The 17,897-nt window shown below is 32.9% G+C and overlaps 1 protein-coding gene across 4 annotated transcripts in view; it reads left to right on the top strand.

Annotated features, from left to right (window-relative positions):
• Positions 1-340: 340 nt before the first annotated feature.
• The window catches only part of LOC129802818 (copper-transporting ATPase 1), a 69,998-nt gene continuing 52,441 nt past the window's right edge, over positions 341-17,897 (top strand). For 2 of the 4 annotated variants that reach the window (XM_055848919.1, XM_055848921.1), the window contains exons 1-2: positions 5,036-5,429; positions 15,908-16,996. In XM_055848919.1, the coding sequence (XP_055704894.1) occupies positions 5,365-5,429; positions 15,908-16,996 (1,154 nt within the window). In that variant the 5' untranslated portion in view covers positions 5,036-5,364. Of the gene's footprint in view, positions 683-760; positions 843-5,035; positions 5,430-15,907; positions 16,997-17,897 lie in introns of those variants that run through there. The other 2 variants (XM_055848918.1, XM_055848920.1) reach the window with 2 other exon arrangements.

Below are 17,897 nucleotides of genomic sequence, written 5' to 3'. Positions count from 1 at the left end.
ACTTACTCGTTCTTCTTCTTGAATGACGAAGTGATAAGTGACTTTATTTCACATAATTACAATCTTTTATACTAAAATTGAATTGTGTCGAGTGATGTGGGAAATTGGGTGGGAAAAAGTGCAAGTTAGGTGGATTTTTGTCGTTCCATATTCTAAGTGGGTTACCTAATTTTAATTGAGTGTATGTTTTTGTTAGTACTTGTGCAATTTTTAAATAATCTTTCATATAGTTCCACGAAGGTTTCCTTTAACTTCCTCATGTTCAGGTCTGAACAGTAAGGAATTCTGTTATCGTCTGAATACGTGTTCCGCCGGGTAGCATAAAAAGGAAGAAGAAGAAGAAAAACTGGAGATGTCACTTAGTGACATCAATTTTTTTTGTTCGCTTGAGTTTTTCTCGCATTTTCCTCCACGAAATCCCCAAATACTCCCACTCTGTGTCAACCTCTGCCCCAAACACGCTACCCAGCACGTCTCGAAGCACCTGGCGAGGTTTGCAATCCGTGGAAGCGCGAGTGAAAGTCTTGCTAAAAGTTGTCCCCAAGAAAAATGAAAGTGAACTGAATTTTATCAAAAGATCAATGAACTTATTTGTAAATATCGAAGGGATTAGTGAAAAGTGTTTGATATTTCCACGAAGAAGCTGGAGAAATGGACACAGGACAGCTTATTGTCCCACGAGGTAAGTCGCAAGGTCACATTTAATGAGAAACTTCCAGTATCTTCGTGGAGGAATAATCAAATTTCCCATCTGTTTCAGATACTGACTGCTCTGCAGCAAATCCTCTCATTTCTGAGGATTCTGGGACTTTTCCCACTTCGGTGGATCCCTTGGACATAAGGTGAGTCTTCTGTGACTTCTTGAACACTTTGAGGGTACTGGAAATACAGAAAGAGGAAAGAAATTGGAATTGTACCTCGTTCTTTTATCATTTCTTTGTGCACTTTGTTGAGGGCGATAAAGATGTCTCGTATTTCAGCTGTTTCTTGTCAAGTTTTCTTATCAATTACTGATCGTAACTCCCGCCAATCAATTCTGAAACATTGTGTACCAATCAATTAATTAAATTATCAATGGAATTGGACTAATTGGAGTCATATTTCATAAAATATCTCCAAAATTGTGATTGAAAAGTTTGTGGGAGGGAAAAAACGCCGAAAGGTAGGCAAAACCGAGAGTGTGAGTCATCTTGGCGGGATTTCACATTAATTTGAAATTATCTTTCAACAAACGGATTTGGAGACTTCTCAATCTCGTTTTCTTCGGAATTGATAAGCAAATAATTGAGTTTAGTGAATAAATTATTTGGTGTGTGAATTAGTTTTCGTTGAGGTTTTCCCAATGAATCAATCCAATTCATTAAGATTCTTATTAGGATCAGATTCCATATTAGAAGTGTATACTGGGTTTCGGATTAGAGGTTTAATACCCTTACTAATGCTAATATTTCTAAATATAGAAATATAAATTTAAGAAAAAATCAATCAAATTCGTAAATTAGAAATTGCGCCTATTAATACTTGGTAAATATAAAAAAAATTGTAAAATTTATAAAACTCCAAAAAAAACCAAAATTAATCTTAAGTTCGCATTATATTCAAAAATAAATCGTTTTATTTATTATTTTATTATAAGTTGATTGCTTCAGTTAACTTTAGACGAATTACATTCAAAACTTTAAAATCTTAAAAAATTCATAGGAGATAGAAAATTTAAATTCTTAAAGCATTTTTTCCTTCAAACTTAAAAGTATATTTCCTTAATTTTTCTTTTGTTTAAGATAAAATCAGTAATATTATTTTATTTAGTCTCTACATTTTTACACTCTCAATAAGTCCACTGTCGGCTTAGCATTGAAAACCCTGAGTATAAAGCGGAAAAGCTTCACTGACTGTTAAGTGCATATTTTATTTTAAATTTAAAGTTTTTTTTTCAAACTCAAGGTTTTTATATTTTTGAAACCCAAAATATTAATGTTCGAATCAAGGAAATACATTTTCAAATCACTATACGACTTCATAAATTAAAATTTCTAACTATTTCCTCTATTTCTGTACTAAAGAAAGTTTATAGATTTAATAAAAAAAAAGTACTATCAAAATTAAAAATGTCTTATTCTGAATTAAAGGCTAAGCCGAGAAGCGCAGATCTTAATTATTATCAAAGCCGTATATCTGTCTAGGGATAAAGATTATTGTAAGAACAGGGTTTAACATTTTTCTCTTTCTAATACTGCTTTTTCGAATCCCATAAAACTTTTTACATTTAAGGAGTTACGTGGACCAAGAAGATTAGAAAAATAGAATATTTTCTCAATTTTTTTAGAATAATAAAAAATTAATTTCATTTAAAAATTCTTAAAATTCAGCTACTTACTTTTCGCTGGACAAGATTTTTCAGAGTCGGGTTATCTGATATTAAAAATGCAAATATTTTCTGTTAGTTCATGAGCTAAATTAGTCATAGAACGAAGGATTTTATGTTTACTTGACCACAAATTATTCTACAAGACGAAACGTGATGTTAAATACCTCAAATATTGTATTTTCGTGTATAAAACTCTCCCAAAAATGCAAACTTCATTTTTTTTTAATCTTTCGTTCAAGGACTAGTTTAATTCATCAGTTAACAGGAAATAGTTGATTTTTGGATTTCAGATGAACCTATTCCGAGAAATATTGTCCTGTCTGACTTTTTCTTTAATTTTTTTAAATGTAAATTTCAGAACTTAATTTAAGTTATATACTTTTTTTTTAAACCTAAGAGGTTTAATTTTTTTTATTTATAAAGCCATTTGAGTTTAGGAATAGATCAAAAATATGTCGTTTGATGTGAAATATTCAAGATCTTAAAAATCAATTTTTGCTTATGACTGCGTTAAAAAAATTTCATGAAAGAGTTTGTTGTATTTTTTTAAATAGAAATTTAGCGTGTTGTTTACTCATAATTTACGAATTTCTGTATTATTAATTAATAAAATAATTCGTTTACATTATATATCGAAGCTTCTGTATATACGGGCCTTAAAGAGTCTTGCACTGCAAAAAGAGTTATGCTACGCTCAATAAAATTCGTATAAATTTTGGTTGCCAGAAAAAATGAAATTATTTTTAAAAGTTCTACACTGAGAAAAAAAGAGGGTGCGATTAACTTTTTCTCCTCAAATTTTAGCACTTTTTAGGTGTAAAAATATATCAACATTTTTTAATGTTAATTTTACACCTTTTTAAGGGTAAAATTAAAATAAAAAAGGGTAACTTTAATCTCTAATGCATTTAAAAAGCATATTTACACCAATTTCGGATCAATACTGCAGAGTAAATTAAACAGTTCGGGAATGTTATTTTAACTTTTTCGGATTTCTCTCACTCAGTGTACGAAAGAGCAAAAAATATTAAAAGCCATGAACACCCATTTTGTGTATGTCGGGTTTAAACTATAAAAATCTCATTATTTCACTGAGTGAGAGAAATCCGAAAAAGTTAAAATAACATTTCGGAAATGTTAATTTTACCCTGCAGTATTGACCCGAAAACGGTGTAAACATTACCCTTTTTAGGTGTATTAGGGGTAAAAGGTATCCTTTTTCATGTTAATTTTACCTTTAAAAAAGGTGTAAAATTAACATTAAAAAATGTTGATATATTTTTACACCTAAAAAGTGTTAAAGTTATGACGAAAAAAAGTTAATCGCACCCTCTTTTTTCTCAGTGTTCACTAAAAGTCTTGGAATTTTAGTTTAATAGTTTCTGAAAGAAACGTGATCTAAAATTATTTATAGGCGGAGCTTAGTACGTAAAATGTGCCGTCTCTGCGTACAATTATTACAAGAAAATAGTACAGTAAGTCATTGTCATTGGACGAATTAGTTAATTATTGGATAGTTTCAATTTTTTCATTATTGGGCATTGACACTGTACTAGAGGACTATGAAATAAAATGCAAGAATCTTCGATTGTACCTTAGAATAACTGTACGGAGCGAACATTCAAATACAAAATTTTTGCTACTTTTCGTACAAAATAAGGATAAAACGATAAAATTAGGGTTTTTGGAACTGATTTTTTGGGGTGATGCACGCATTTTTGTTCGGTATGTACGAGATTGAATAATTTCGCGCCTTTATAATTGATCATTATCAAATTGATGTCCAATTTCAAGAGATCTAACAAAAATAAAAGATGATGTCGCCTGTCTTTTGTGAGATTCTCAATCTAAACATCTAAAAAGCAAGTTCAAGTCGGACTCACTAAAAGAAAGTCTCAGAATTGAGCTCTTAAGAGATGATGGAGAGTTATCTTAGAAGTGACCAACACTGTACTTTATTACTGAATACTATCCTCTACAGTGATTGGCTAAAAAGTTCATCCTGGCATGAAGAACTGTCGCTTCACTAATGACTTAGAAACATACTTAAAGGCAAACTGGGTCAGTAGTAAACATGGGGTAGTTCTAAACACTGCGATTTATTAATTAGATTTAGACTTCAGAACACGAGACCTATATGAATTTATAGATACTATACGGATTCTTTTCCACTGAAGAAATGGTCGACATAAGTCCAAGTAGTGTAGAAATAAAAATCAGTGTGTAAAACTACCCCATTTTTATTACTGCACCAGTTTCCCTTACTTTCTCATTTGGTAGTTTTTATTTTGAGAATTGTACAAAATTTCGATGTTATATCTTTCATCGTTTTTAAAAAAAATAATCTGTATAATGAAATCTAAGTTAAATTTCGCGAAATACCCATTTTGTTTAATTTAAATTTAAATAACATAAAAACAAAACAAATTAACATAAAAATGTTCAAAATGGCCCTTGTGGCTCAGTACATAAATAAATATATTATTATTATCTTTCAACGTTTTCACTATTCAGTTACTCAGTATTAAGCATAAAGCGAGTTCATTAATATTCAACCGAGCACATTACAAACTCTCCTTACCTTCGCCTGCAGTCACTTCCATTCTCCATATCTGTTTTTCACACTCATTCACGGATTTTCTCCAGTAAGCACCACACTTAAGCTCCTCAGTCAGTGTTGTTTGTGAGTTTGTGTGGATCAGATGCTCTGACCGAGTGCAAAAGGCAAAGAGTTTTTGGGTGGAGTGTGCAGAAAAGATAGTATTAGGTTCCAAATGGTACCCAAAGTGCGAGAGATTGTGGTCCAAAATTATTCCCGTTCACCTCAGATAAATCGGGTTCCCCAAACCGCTTGAGGAATTTCTGGTGGTTCTTTTTTTCTTGTTCTTGTGCTGTGGTCAAGTTCAAAGACTCTTTTTTTTTTGGTTGTTGCTTTTGAGAAGATTTGTGGCTGGATTTAGTTGAGTGATCGAGCTTTTGGAATTTTTCCATGTGAGATGAATTTCGCAAAATTCAAGGAGAATTTTCGCTATTCGCGACTGTCTGATGAAGATGATACGAGGTGGGTTGACTTTTCTCCCTCAATTTTTCCATCCAGATTGACCTTTCAAAAGGGGTCAGTCTGGTAAAGTGTGGAGATTGTGTTTGTTTAGAGCTTTTTTTCAGTGGGTAATTTTGAAGATTCAGAATTTAGATATCAAGATAGTGCCCGTTTTTTCCCTCAATTATGCGGATTTTTAATTGGATGGTTTATCTTTTGTAAAGTGCTTTTTTGAAATACTTTTTTTTTAATAGTGTGTCAGGTAATGTTGTTTTCTCTTGAATGAGTACAAAAAAAAGTGAATAGTTAAGTTGAATACCATGCTGAACTCAATATTAATTCGATCAAGGACTCTATTCGTGTGCTTCGGAATTTTCCTGGTATATTGCGTTGCGATATAGAGGAATTCCTCAGATTCTCCAAACACCCACGATTCTTGCCATTTCCACCCACACTTTTCACCCTCCTGGGGTGTCTTTTGATGGGAACTGCGTGGGTGGAACGTGATAATAGTATTTGATCCATCAATATCAGAGAAAAATCAACAGTAAAATACACACCAAATGTTCAATTTACACCTCAAATATTCCTTCTTAAATTGATCTATTACTGGTAATTTTTTATAAAGACCACAATTGCGGAAATATGCCGTAAAGCACGATTCTCTTATCATTAGACACAGTGTTTGTTTTGTTTCTCTGATTATATATACGATGAAGAACAAATAGAAAACACCTTTTGAAAGAATTTTTTTGAGAATTAAAGATATGAGTTGTAGTTTTTTTTAATTAAAAAAATCTACTCTGAAAAAAATACTAAAGTTTTTTGCAGCTTTCATTATGTTTGAAAGTGTAAATGAAAAGTGATATAAAAGTAAAAGAAATTGTTTCATTTTGTGAGAGTGAAGAGTGGAAGAAACTGGAGGTATATACTCATAAAGTAGGTCTCAAAGACACAATTTTGTTGAATAAAGAGAAAGAGAGGGAAAAATTCAATGGATTTTTCTGCAAAAGTCTCTTGGAATTTTAGACACTTACACAGCTTCATGAGTTGATATTCTCCACAATCAAGTGCTAATAAGTCTCAAGTCATGAAATCTAGCAAATTATGGTTCAATACCTGGAGTATTGCGTGTTTTCTTTGAGCTACATTGGCAGTCAAATACTAGGAAGAAGTCATGAGAAAATGTAGGAAATTTAGAGAAAAAGGTGAAGATAGTGGCGTAATATTGTGGGTTTTTGGGAACTGCTACACGTAGAATATCTACCTTGGGAATCTCTTGTTTATTATTTTGAACTGAGCATAAATTACAGCTTTCGTTCAGAACTTCCACAAATACCGGTTCTTCATTCAAACTTATTTTGATAATCTTTTAGCTTGTGTTGTTTTGAAAATTATCAGAGAAGGAATTATAGACGTGTATTCATAAAAGTGCCGCTCTAAGTGCTGTTGACGTTCTAAGCTATAGAAAGATAGTCAAAAACAGTTCTATGCCACTATCTTATATTAATAGGGCTAATGCCATAGACAGACTTACGACTTAAGCCGAGAGACAGCTTAGTTAGTGGGAAACAGATGAGAATTTAGTCAAATCATTGTTTTGATCATTTTGATTATAATTACGTTAAGCCGTCTCTTGGTTTAAGTCGTAATTGTGTCTAGGGCGTAATGCTGCCGATCAAGGTTTTGAAAGTGTTTGAAAAAATTATCAAATTATTAGTATAGAATTATTTTCTGTTATGAGGAAATTTGTAAAGTTTCATTTGATAAATATTTTTTATAACCACTTTCAAAGCCTAGATTAGCCCTAATAATATTAGATAGTGCCTCAGAACTACCAAGCTTCGGAAAAAGCTTGTAGGGTGGAGTAGGGAGAAGTTTTGCATGTTTGAATTGCAGTAACTTTGAAATAGGGTTTCTTTCTCTTATTTTGAAATGGAACTGGAACTTAAGACGATATAATTTAGCTCGATTAACCAATTGTAAAGCTAAATTACATTGTGATAAGCCTAAATTCCTTTTAAAAATAGAAGAATAGGAGAAAAGGTATCCCTATTCAATGGTTTCCCAATTCTCTCTAAGCTATTTACACCACCTAAAATGAAATATAAGTAATTAAAAAATAAGTAAATCTACCTTACAACACGAATATCATGGTTCATTTTAGTATTCTACGAGTTAATATAATCTTGTATTTAATTAAAATTTAATTAAAAAATAAGTCGTGAAAAATACTAAAACATACATAAATTGGGAAAAATGCATTTTTTTCAATGAATTTTACAAAAAATCATAAGCAGTCTCTTAGTAAATAGACATCTTTTGAAAACATCTCCATATGACAGTTCATTTTGATCTGATGAGAATTTCAAATTTTGCAAGGTCATTAAAACTTAAAGTGGCGCAAAGTATCTACTCTGTCCTATAAGAGATGTAGTATTATTATTATTATTATTAATCGTATCGAGATATATTCATTACAAAGGTAATCATTTTTACAATGTCCATATCCCGTGTTAGAAGAACCTGCTAGTCCGTTTGTAGACTCGCCCAGGAGCGCCTTCCCCGCATTGTGGATGCTTCTTCTACGCTCCCGGAGTTGTTGCGCGTAGGCGGTGCATTATATTACGTTATTAACATATGAAAATTGTCTAAATTAGACATTCAGATCTTTGCACCGGGCGGGACTCGAACTCACAACAGTAAGTCGAGCCGGGGAATCGATCCGCCCAAGAGCCAACGGTCTTGCCTATTGCGCCACTGATTCCCCCAGAGATGTAGTAAAAGCTTAGAAGAGATTAACAAAATTCTAGTTGTAAAAGAGTAAAACTGTTTCAGGATCTACAATCTTATCTTTAGCAAATTTTCATTATTTGCAATTCAAGGTTTTTTTTCTTAATTTTGAGGGTAGTATTCTAAAGAATTTATATAATATTAAAAAGAATCAATGATTTTTTTTTACTTTTAGGGATTTGATTGATCTCTCAAATTAATCCCTCAAACAATATAAGATGAAACAGCCTTTAGTCCTAAAGGTCCTAAAGGCTATCAATACTTATGGCCTTATTCTCTAATTTATTAAAAAGCGATATTTTATGACAGTTTATTTTCAATTATAAATTCAAAATTTAATTTTGAAACTTTGATAAAGTGTTATCTATCAATACTTTTCTTTATCTGTTTTAGTTATAATGGCTATAATCATATTGGAATTGTTTTATGACAAAAATTTAAAACTGTCATTTACAAAATATTTGAATATAGGTAAACTTCTGCATGGATACTTTATTTATTTTATTTGGGGACAAAGAGATGATAAATAGAAGTAAAACATAATTTCATGTGAGTGACAGATGAATTTAGGGAACAATAATCCTTTATCTCAAATATTTCCAAACGAGTTATAGGAAAATATCGATGAAGAGTTGGGGAAAAGAGTGCAGCTTAGAAAGATTCTTGTTTTCAGAAAAGTTTTCTACTCAGAGGATGGATCAGAGGAAGACTTGGAGCATTTGAAGTCTGAGTTCAAAGCTTTAGGGAAAATCAGAATTTTCAAAGGTGCTTTCTTCCGCCGAACTTTGACGGTTTTTCCTAAATCTTATAATTTCTTTGATTTATTATGGGAAAGATGATTTCACCTATATGGTAGAAAGTCCTACATTGCGAAGCAGGTTTATACAAGATGGATCTTATTTCATAAAAAGAAAACGAGTAAAGGATTTTAATAAGAAATTTTAGTAATTTTATTTATAAGGCGGAAAACATAAGATAACTGTCATTTTTTCCTCATTCACTGCTTAATTTTGATAAATTTATAACGAATGAAAGGTCTTTTGTAGTTCTAACTTTTGAACTTGAAACCACCATTAAATTTTGCACAAAATATTCGAAAGAATATATTTCAAATAAATTTATAGTTTATATGCACTTAAAAAAGATTAAAAGAATATTTTTGCTTTCTCTTTGTTTATTTAAATGTGTTTTAAGAAAACAAGTTTTTGAAAATTAAAATTTTACTAACTTAAAGCTAACAAAACATTTAAAAGATAATTTTAAGTTTTTTTTAATTAAAATAGTAAATTATTGGGCAGACAATATTTTCCCATCAGTTTTTATGAAACTGCTCCCCACGTATTTTCAGAACCTAAAGCAAAATTGTCAGAATCAGAACTGTCTTAGAATTTATTCAACGGTAGATATCTTATTATTACCGTAAAACCAAATATGATGTAGTTTTCTAAAATGATTTGCAAAACTTAAAGGAGACACTTCGCAAACTTAATGATTTTTGTGCAAATAGGGGGACTTTTGGTGCCCCTTTAATAACAGGAAAGGTTTTCTTCTATTCCTTCCAAAGAAATAAGATTTTTTTTAAATCAAACGTTCCTTTTGTTGAACTCTTCCACATTTCCCTAAGTTTCAATTGTAACATAATTTTCTCCATTCAATAAGATAAAGTTTTCAGTCCTAAATTGTTAAATTTCCATAAATATTGCCTTTTCTTTTAATAATTCTAATTAGTAATTTCAAAAATGGGCACTTAATGGGTCAAGTAGTAGAGCACTCGCTCTATGATGCAAGTGTCCCGGGTTCGCATCCCCTTTAGGTCTCCAGGAATTTTTCTGGCGTTAAAGGTGTTCGGATTGCATCCAGTGAGCTTTACTGCACTTAATTCCATGGGCATGGGACTGACAACCTCATCCCGTACAAGAAAAAAATAATAATGCATGTCTAGAAATACCCTGACGGGAAGGCCTAGTTCCTTCATGGAATGTTGTGCCACCTTTATTATATTTTTATTATTAATTTCAAAAATACTTGCTAAATTTGACGGAATATATGATCTTTTTTAATCAAAACCATTTACTATGTGTGTTAGCAACAGAAGGCTTTCGTCACAGCAAAAGTTATTGATTGCATGCTCAGCTCAATATATTTCTTTTCTTGACTTTTTTTTTGTTTATTTCCAAAAATTTCTTTTGTATTAGAAAAATGTTTCATTTTTAATTATTTAAAAAGTTAAATAATATGGAATATGATAACGTTTTTCATTATAAATGTTTGGTTTACATACTTTCATGTAGTGAATAAACTATTTCTATTTTATTACTGCTCGAACTCAAACATACAGCAGCTTATTTTTTAAATAACCTCAACTCAATTCAAACGCTATCTCAATTGATTTTAAGGTGAATTGTTGGATTTCAAGAACACTCTACAAGTGGAATGTTCTGTACAGATTACCTCAACAATTCATCACAGTATATTATTTTAAAACATATCCGTTCTTTCCAGTAAAAGTATCTTGCTGACTTTACAATGAATCATTGCAATAATTTACACTATGATTGATTTATTTGGAATATGCTCAACTTTGCGCAACAATTGCTCTATTATGAGATATTGTTGGTAGATTTTGTAGGTTCATTCGGTAGCCGAATATGGTATAAAGTGGTATTTCAATGAAACTTTCTAAATTATTTTTTTTGAATGATTTTTTTGAGTTAATATAAAAAATGTAACCAAACACACCTTTCCACGTTGATCGAATATCTATCTGTGAAACACTCAATGTAACTTAAGTTCGCTTTTGATGTTGGTTGGGACAGTGGGAAAATTCAATGATACTTTTCAATGTATTCGATCACATCTTGTGTCTCGTGATGTTGCCTGTTAATTAGTTCTGCAAAATGTCTTAACTCTAAGCTGTGTTCCAGACGTTAATTTTTTCTTAGGATAAATAATTAGCGGGAAAATCCGTTTTTTGTTACACATTTTTGCAAAGATGACTGCTTGAATATTATAAAATGATAAAGAAAAGTGTAATTGAGTCTCGCGTTGAATCTTTATCACTTCTCCAGCATTTGTGTACACTGGAAAGTGTAATAATCTCTGAATGTTATCAATGAATGTCGCGATTGGTTATATTTTTCTCTCTCATGTCTCTCTGACTCTGGTGGGATTTTCTGGGCATAAAGTGAGAATCTGGGACGTCTATTGTGTTGAAAATTCATCTGGCAGTTTTAGTTCTCACTCAGACATTTTCTAGCTACTTTGCCGAAGACGATCTGTTACTCAATATCATTATTATATTACCAGATGTGTGCTAATTGTAGCAGACATTATAGAGATCAGTGAAAAGATCATAATATGAAAACCATGGAGGAGACTAAAGAGGAATTTTTGGTGGAAAATGAAAGTGTTAGGTTAATTAGGTAATTTTCTCTCAACACGATTGAAAATGATAGTGAATGTGATAGTGTTCCCATGAGAATCAACTTATCTTATCATTTTTGTCATACGCCCTCAATCCCCTCAATAGTTCATTTATATCAGGGAGATAGTGACTAATTTTGACTTTTAGTTTAATTTTAATCTAGAAAATATGAATTTTGAAAAGAATTATAAAATAAAATGATCATGCAAAATAATTCTACAGCACAGTTGATTATAGGGGTTATTTAACTTAATGCGATCTTCTCCAAGATACACTGTTGATGAATACAGAACAACATTTTTGCAAATATTGCAAAATCACAATTTTATGCGTAAATATTATGAATATTGTGAACATTTTTTGAATTATTGGGAATTATCGTGAATATTATTGTTTTAAAGTAATTTGTGAATTGGTTTAAATCGGTTGTGAACCTGTAAATGGTAAATGATGCGACTTCTAAAAATATACATAATTATAAAACAAACAGTACTATTTATGATAGATATGCAAATGAGGTAAATGACAAACCATTTTCCCGATGATACCGACAATGATAAGTCGGAAGCAGCCCCATTACATACATGTACGAGGTGCTACTCTCGTCCGTCTTCTCACAATGGCTTGCATAGCTTTCCTGGGGAATCTTCCTCTATTCATGCGCTGAACATGCCCATACCATCGAAGTTGTGATCTCTTAATCCGAAGAAGTAACTCCTCAACTCTTAGTTCCTCACGAACGGCTACGTTTCTCACTCGATCTCGACGAGTGATTCCCTTAACCGCCCGGAAGTACCTCATCTTTCCAACTTATACTTGCGATCGTATACTTTCAGTCATTACCCAAATCTCATGACCATAGGTGAGAACAGAAATGAATACAGGTTTGGAAACCGATAATTTAGCCGAAAGACTAAAGCTTGGTCTTCCTAACCACGCTTTTGCCAAGCTCCCTCATTGCTACAGAAGCTTGACCGATCCGCGACAAGAGTTCTGCGTCCATCTTACCATTACTACTCTGAAAAAAATGTTTTGTCAAATTAACAAGACAAGTTTGTAAAAAGGATGTTCTTCCATACAGAATATGGAAAAGTTTTGTCAAATCGGTGGCCAACTGGATCTTGTTAAAAGTTTGTCAAAAGGGTGTTTCTCCATGTAAAATATAAGAAAAAGTTTTGTCAAATTGGTAAATAACATCCTTTTAACAAAATTTCAACAAAATCCATTTGTTCGTTTAACAAAACATTTTTTTTAGAGTAGTGATCGTAAATAACACCGCGATATACTTGAAATTCTCCAGCTTTTCCAGTGAGACTCTTTTAACATATAGAGTGCATTGTATAGGTTATCGGGAAATCACCATTAATAATAATAATGGTGACACAACGTTCTATAGAGGAACTTAGGCCTTCCCGCAAGAGGAGTTCGGGACATTCATTATTATTTTTTTTTCTTGACTACCCCAATCCCATACTCCGTAGAATCAAGTAGAATGAAGCTTACTGGATGGAATTCGAATACCTTTAATGCCAGAAGAATTCCTGGTAACGTAAAGGGGATTCGAACCCGGAAGACTTGTATCGTAGAGCAAGTGCTCTACCACTTGACCCATTGAGTGCCCTAGGAAATCACCATTACCTCCGACTTATACACGTTCTCTTTCATACCTGTTTCAAGCTAAACATTTTCAAATCGAACATATACGCACTGAAGCTCTTCTTCCGAAGATCCAAAAGGAACCAAATGATCTGCAAAGAGGAGATGACTTACCCCGAAATCCCCAATGCGTATCGCGTTCTGCCTCCGATTGTGTTGCATTCCAAATTCTTGTCCATGAATAGTATGAACAATAATGGCGATAGAACACATCCCTGACGTAGTTCAAGACCCATTCGAAAGCCATCCAACTTGGATCCGTTTACACGAAGATAGTTAATAACAGCTGAATGTTGAATCGAAGTATAAAGATAATTCGAGGATGATCCACCTTTTTCTAATGTTTGAACGAGAGATAAAATTTAAATAGTGGATTAACGTTTAAGCCAAAAATTAGACCCCCGATTTCGGAGGTATAATTTTTGGCTTAAAGGTGGAATAAACCTGTCCACATCGATCTGTAAATTCTTCACGAACATACTGTTAAATGATACCAAATTGATATAATTTGCACTTTAGTGGATTTAAAGAAAAGAAATAAGGCTTTCATTCTATTTACAGCTTCTTAAAAAGCCAAATGAAGTTATTCTTCGTTTCAACATTCAGCTGTAAAGTCCGTACTCGTACAGTACATCCTAAAGTTGTTCTCTCGGCACTCGATCATATGCTTTTTCCAAATCAATGAAACAAGCATAAAGTGGAATTACATACTCCCAAGCCTTTTCGACAATCATCTTTAGAGTACACAATTACACTGTGCAACCATTTTAAACTTATTTTTTGTCCCTGGGTTCTCATGGTATTTTTTCTATTACTAAGGGCAAATGATTTACGAAAATACTTATAATTTTGATTTCATTTGGATTTTGCGCCTGGAATCTAGGTAAAACGGTTTTTACCGTTTTTGATACTTGGGTGCCTATATCTCCAATTCTGCTGAACCGATTTATTTCTTAATATGGGAACATTTGTTCTGCTTTACATGCCCGATAATCCTTTGGACAGATGGAGTTCTTACAACTAACACCGGGGGCGCTGTAGTCTTAGATATGTCAGAAAATACGGAAAAATCGAACTTTTTAGCAAGTTTAATCAAAAATATCTGGAAAACTAGGACTGTCCCTAACAATCTGTTTTGGCTGATTAAAGCTACATTTTCATCCATGTATAACTTTTCACTTAGATTGTTTTTTAACCTCGAAATTGAGTTTCAAACGAAAATCGAGCACTTAGCCAACTAGAGAAAACCTTCACAATTTCGGGTGTTAATATTTTTTTCCTACCGATTAGGCAACACAAGCTCTTATTATAAGTAATATTTAATGCTTAAATATCACTAATATGGTGATTTTTGTATGCTATTTTAATTACTTTGATGTTATTTTATTACTTGGAAATTTGTATAAAGCTTTAACTTATGTGATATACAAAGTAACACATAGAAGTTCAAAAACTAGTAGTTTTATGTTTCTTTTAGTTTCATTTAGGACTACTTTTAGATTTTTTTCGACGAAATGTATGTAATCATGAGGTTAAAGCCGATAATCATAGGAAAAACTTCCAAAGAATAATAAAAAAAATGAATTTAAAAAAAGGCTTTAATGCAGAGTTTTCCATGAATAACTGGTATGTAAAAGGTAAAATAGATGCTTATTGAATATAAAACATAAATTTAATAAGAAATATTTAAAATTATGCAATTAATATGCCTTTTTTCGTAATAAAATTTTTTATGATTGAAATAAGACTGAAATGTATAGTTACTAAGGATATTATTTGAATTATTAACTTGTGTTATATCTAAACACACTTTATAAAATAGTAAAAATGATGACCCAAGTATCAAAATGATAGGGTAAGTGTGCCAAATTCCGGCCAGCTTGCAATTCCGGCCACCTTTTTTGTTCCTTTAATTTCCATAAATTTTTAGTTGATACATCTCTAGAGATTATACAATGCTAAAGACTAACAAAAAATGTACATTTGACAAACGAGAAGACGTGAAAAAGACATTGGAAGAATTACCGAAGGGCAAGGGATTATGAGAATGAAGGTGGCCGAAATAGGACACCAAAGCTTACATTTTTATTCATTTTAAAATGTATTAAGAATGGTTTTAGAGTAAATAAAGACGATAAACTGTATACAAGGTTCCAAGCAATACTCCTTAAAAAGAAGGAATAAAAAAAATAATTTGTTTTAAAAATATTACATTTCAAACTTGAGACTTTGGCGCTTGCATGCAACTATGCCGAAATTTGGCACACTTACCCTATGTGGAAACATCAAAATTCAGTCAAAAATGCAATTTTTGGGAGTGCATAATGAGCCCAAATAAGTGGGTTTGATGCAACGGTTCCGAAAAAATATAACCGACTCATAGACAAATCTCAATCTTAATCTGCTGCATATTCCCAAGTCTATTTAACAGTCATCTTTGGGGTACTCAATGATGTAAATTTAAAATTTAAGAGGAAATGACCTTTCTTATTCCTGAGTTCAAGGATAATCATAGGCCTCTGCTGCAGGGTTAATAAACTTCTAAAATTCTTTTTTTCAGTTTTAGCAAGGTTTCCGTGAGAATCTTAGGAACATAAAATGGACTATTTTTTATTTGTTGTTGCAGGGATACAAATGACGACACAGCAGAGTCTCAGGGTCTTCTGGAGCGCCCAATGGCCTCCGTGAAGCTTCCAGTGATTGGGATGACGTGCCAATCTTGTGTGCGGAACATCGAAGGGAATATCGGGACCAAAGAAGGGATTTACAATATACGAGTATCGTTAGCTGATAAAGCGGCATTTATTGATTTCAATCCAACATCAACTAGTGCAGAAGAATTAGCTGCTAGCATTGAGGATATGGGATTTGAGTGTCCATATCAGAGTCCCATTGAAAATGGTCAGATTCTCAGTAGTTCCGTTGAAGAAGTGAAGATCCTCATTGAAGGAATGACTTGCAATAGCTGTGTAAAGAATATTGAGGGGACCATTGGGGGGCGGGAAGGGATCAAGAGCATTTCTGTGAGTTTAGCTGAAAAGGAGGCACTTGTAAATTTCGATTCGGCTATTTGGATGGCAAAGGATATTGCAGATGCCATTGAGGACATGGGATTTGAGGCGAGAGTTAAAGATGGGGTAATAAGGGAGAAAGAAAAGAGCCCACCAACACAGAAACGTCCACTTTCTGAATCTCTTGTTATGCTAGGGGGTCCTCAAAGTGGCAAAGAAGCCAACTGGACAAAATGCTTCCTTCACATTCAAGGAATGACTTGTGCCAGTTGCGTGGCTGCCATTGAAAAGCATTGCCGGAAGATTTTTGGCGTGGACAGTATTTTGGTGGCTCTTTTGGCTGCTAAGGCAGAAGTTAAGTACAATCCGAGGCACATCACAGCTGAAGACATTGCCCAGTCCATCAGTGAATTGGGCTTCCCGGCGGAGGTGATAGATGAGCCGGGGACGGGAGAGAGTGAGATTGAGGTGGAGATCAAGGGTATGACGTGTGCCAGTTGCGTCAACAAAATCGAACAGACAGTGCTGAAGAGTCCGGGAGTGAGTTTTGCTGCTGTCGCACTCACCACCAGACGCGGTAAATTCCGCTTCAGCAATGAACAGACAGGACCACGGACTATCTGCGATGTAATCAACTCATTGGGCTTCGAAGCGAGTCTGCTGTCCAACAAGGACAAAATGGCTCACAGCTACCTCGAGCACAAGTAAGTGAATCAATTAATCTTGCAGATACTGATCTAATAGAAAATTCTAACGCTCTCTCGAAAATCAATATTTGCCACCTTACCAATAATTATTATGGCAATAACATTTAGGGTGAATTGAACTCTTTCAACTTTGTTATCATAGAAGAGAACAAGTTCTCATTACCCTATCTTTTATTTGTCCTCCTCTTTACCCAATTGCTTCGTGCTCAAGTCGCACGTGTAGAAAATTTATTGCTAAATGATATGACCCAAATTTTGATAGGCGACGTATTCAGAGATTCAAATCTTTTGAGCTTTTTAGAATTTTTATAATTTAGGTAGAATGCTCTTTAGCAAATTTCCATGAGAAAGTAAGACACCATCAGAATTCTCAATTCTAATACAAAATGTTGATTATCGGAAAAGAATTAAATTTATGTCCTTTTTATGTTACTTAATTTTATTGGAAAATATAAAAATAGGGGAATTTTTCATATTTTTAAATGGAACTGAACTTCAGCATAATATAATTGAGCTCCACAAAGTAAATTGCATTATAATGAGATAATAGTTCCACTTAAGAATAGGAGAAAACTCAATTAAAAAAAAACATCGTTTTAGTAGGGATGAAGGCGTGAGGGCAAAAGAAGGAAATATTCTCCTAGACCGAGACAATAAAGGCTTATAGGAGGATCAGCGAAACCCGGAAGACGATATCTCTTATACGGATTTCAAACCTAACCGTGCTATCACACTAGGATTTCTTCAATTTGTAAATTCAATTTAATTTTCAGATGAATTGTTCCCATGAATTATTTTGCATTAAAAATCATTTAAATTGATAGAATTTCGCTTATTTATTGATATAAACTAATACTTGGCCCACCAAAACATGTTTAAACGTGCTAAAATGGCGTAA

The sequence above is a fragment of the Phlebotomus papatasi genome, chromosome 2 (assembly GCF_024763615.1).
Source record: "Phlebotomus papatasi isolate M1 chromosome 2, Ppap_2.1, whole genome shotgun sequence".
Taxonomy (NCBI): Eukaryota; Metazoa; Arthropoda; class Insecta; order Diptera; family Psychodidae; genus Phlebotomus; species Phlebotomus papatasi.
The sequence above is the reverse complement of the archived record's forward strand: the minus strand, read 5'-3'. Positions and strand labels throughout refer to the sequence as shown.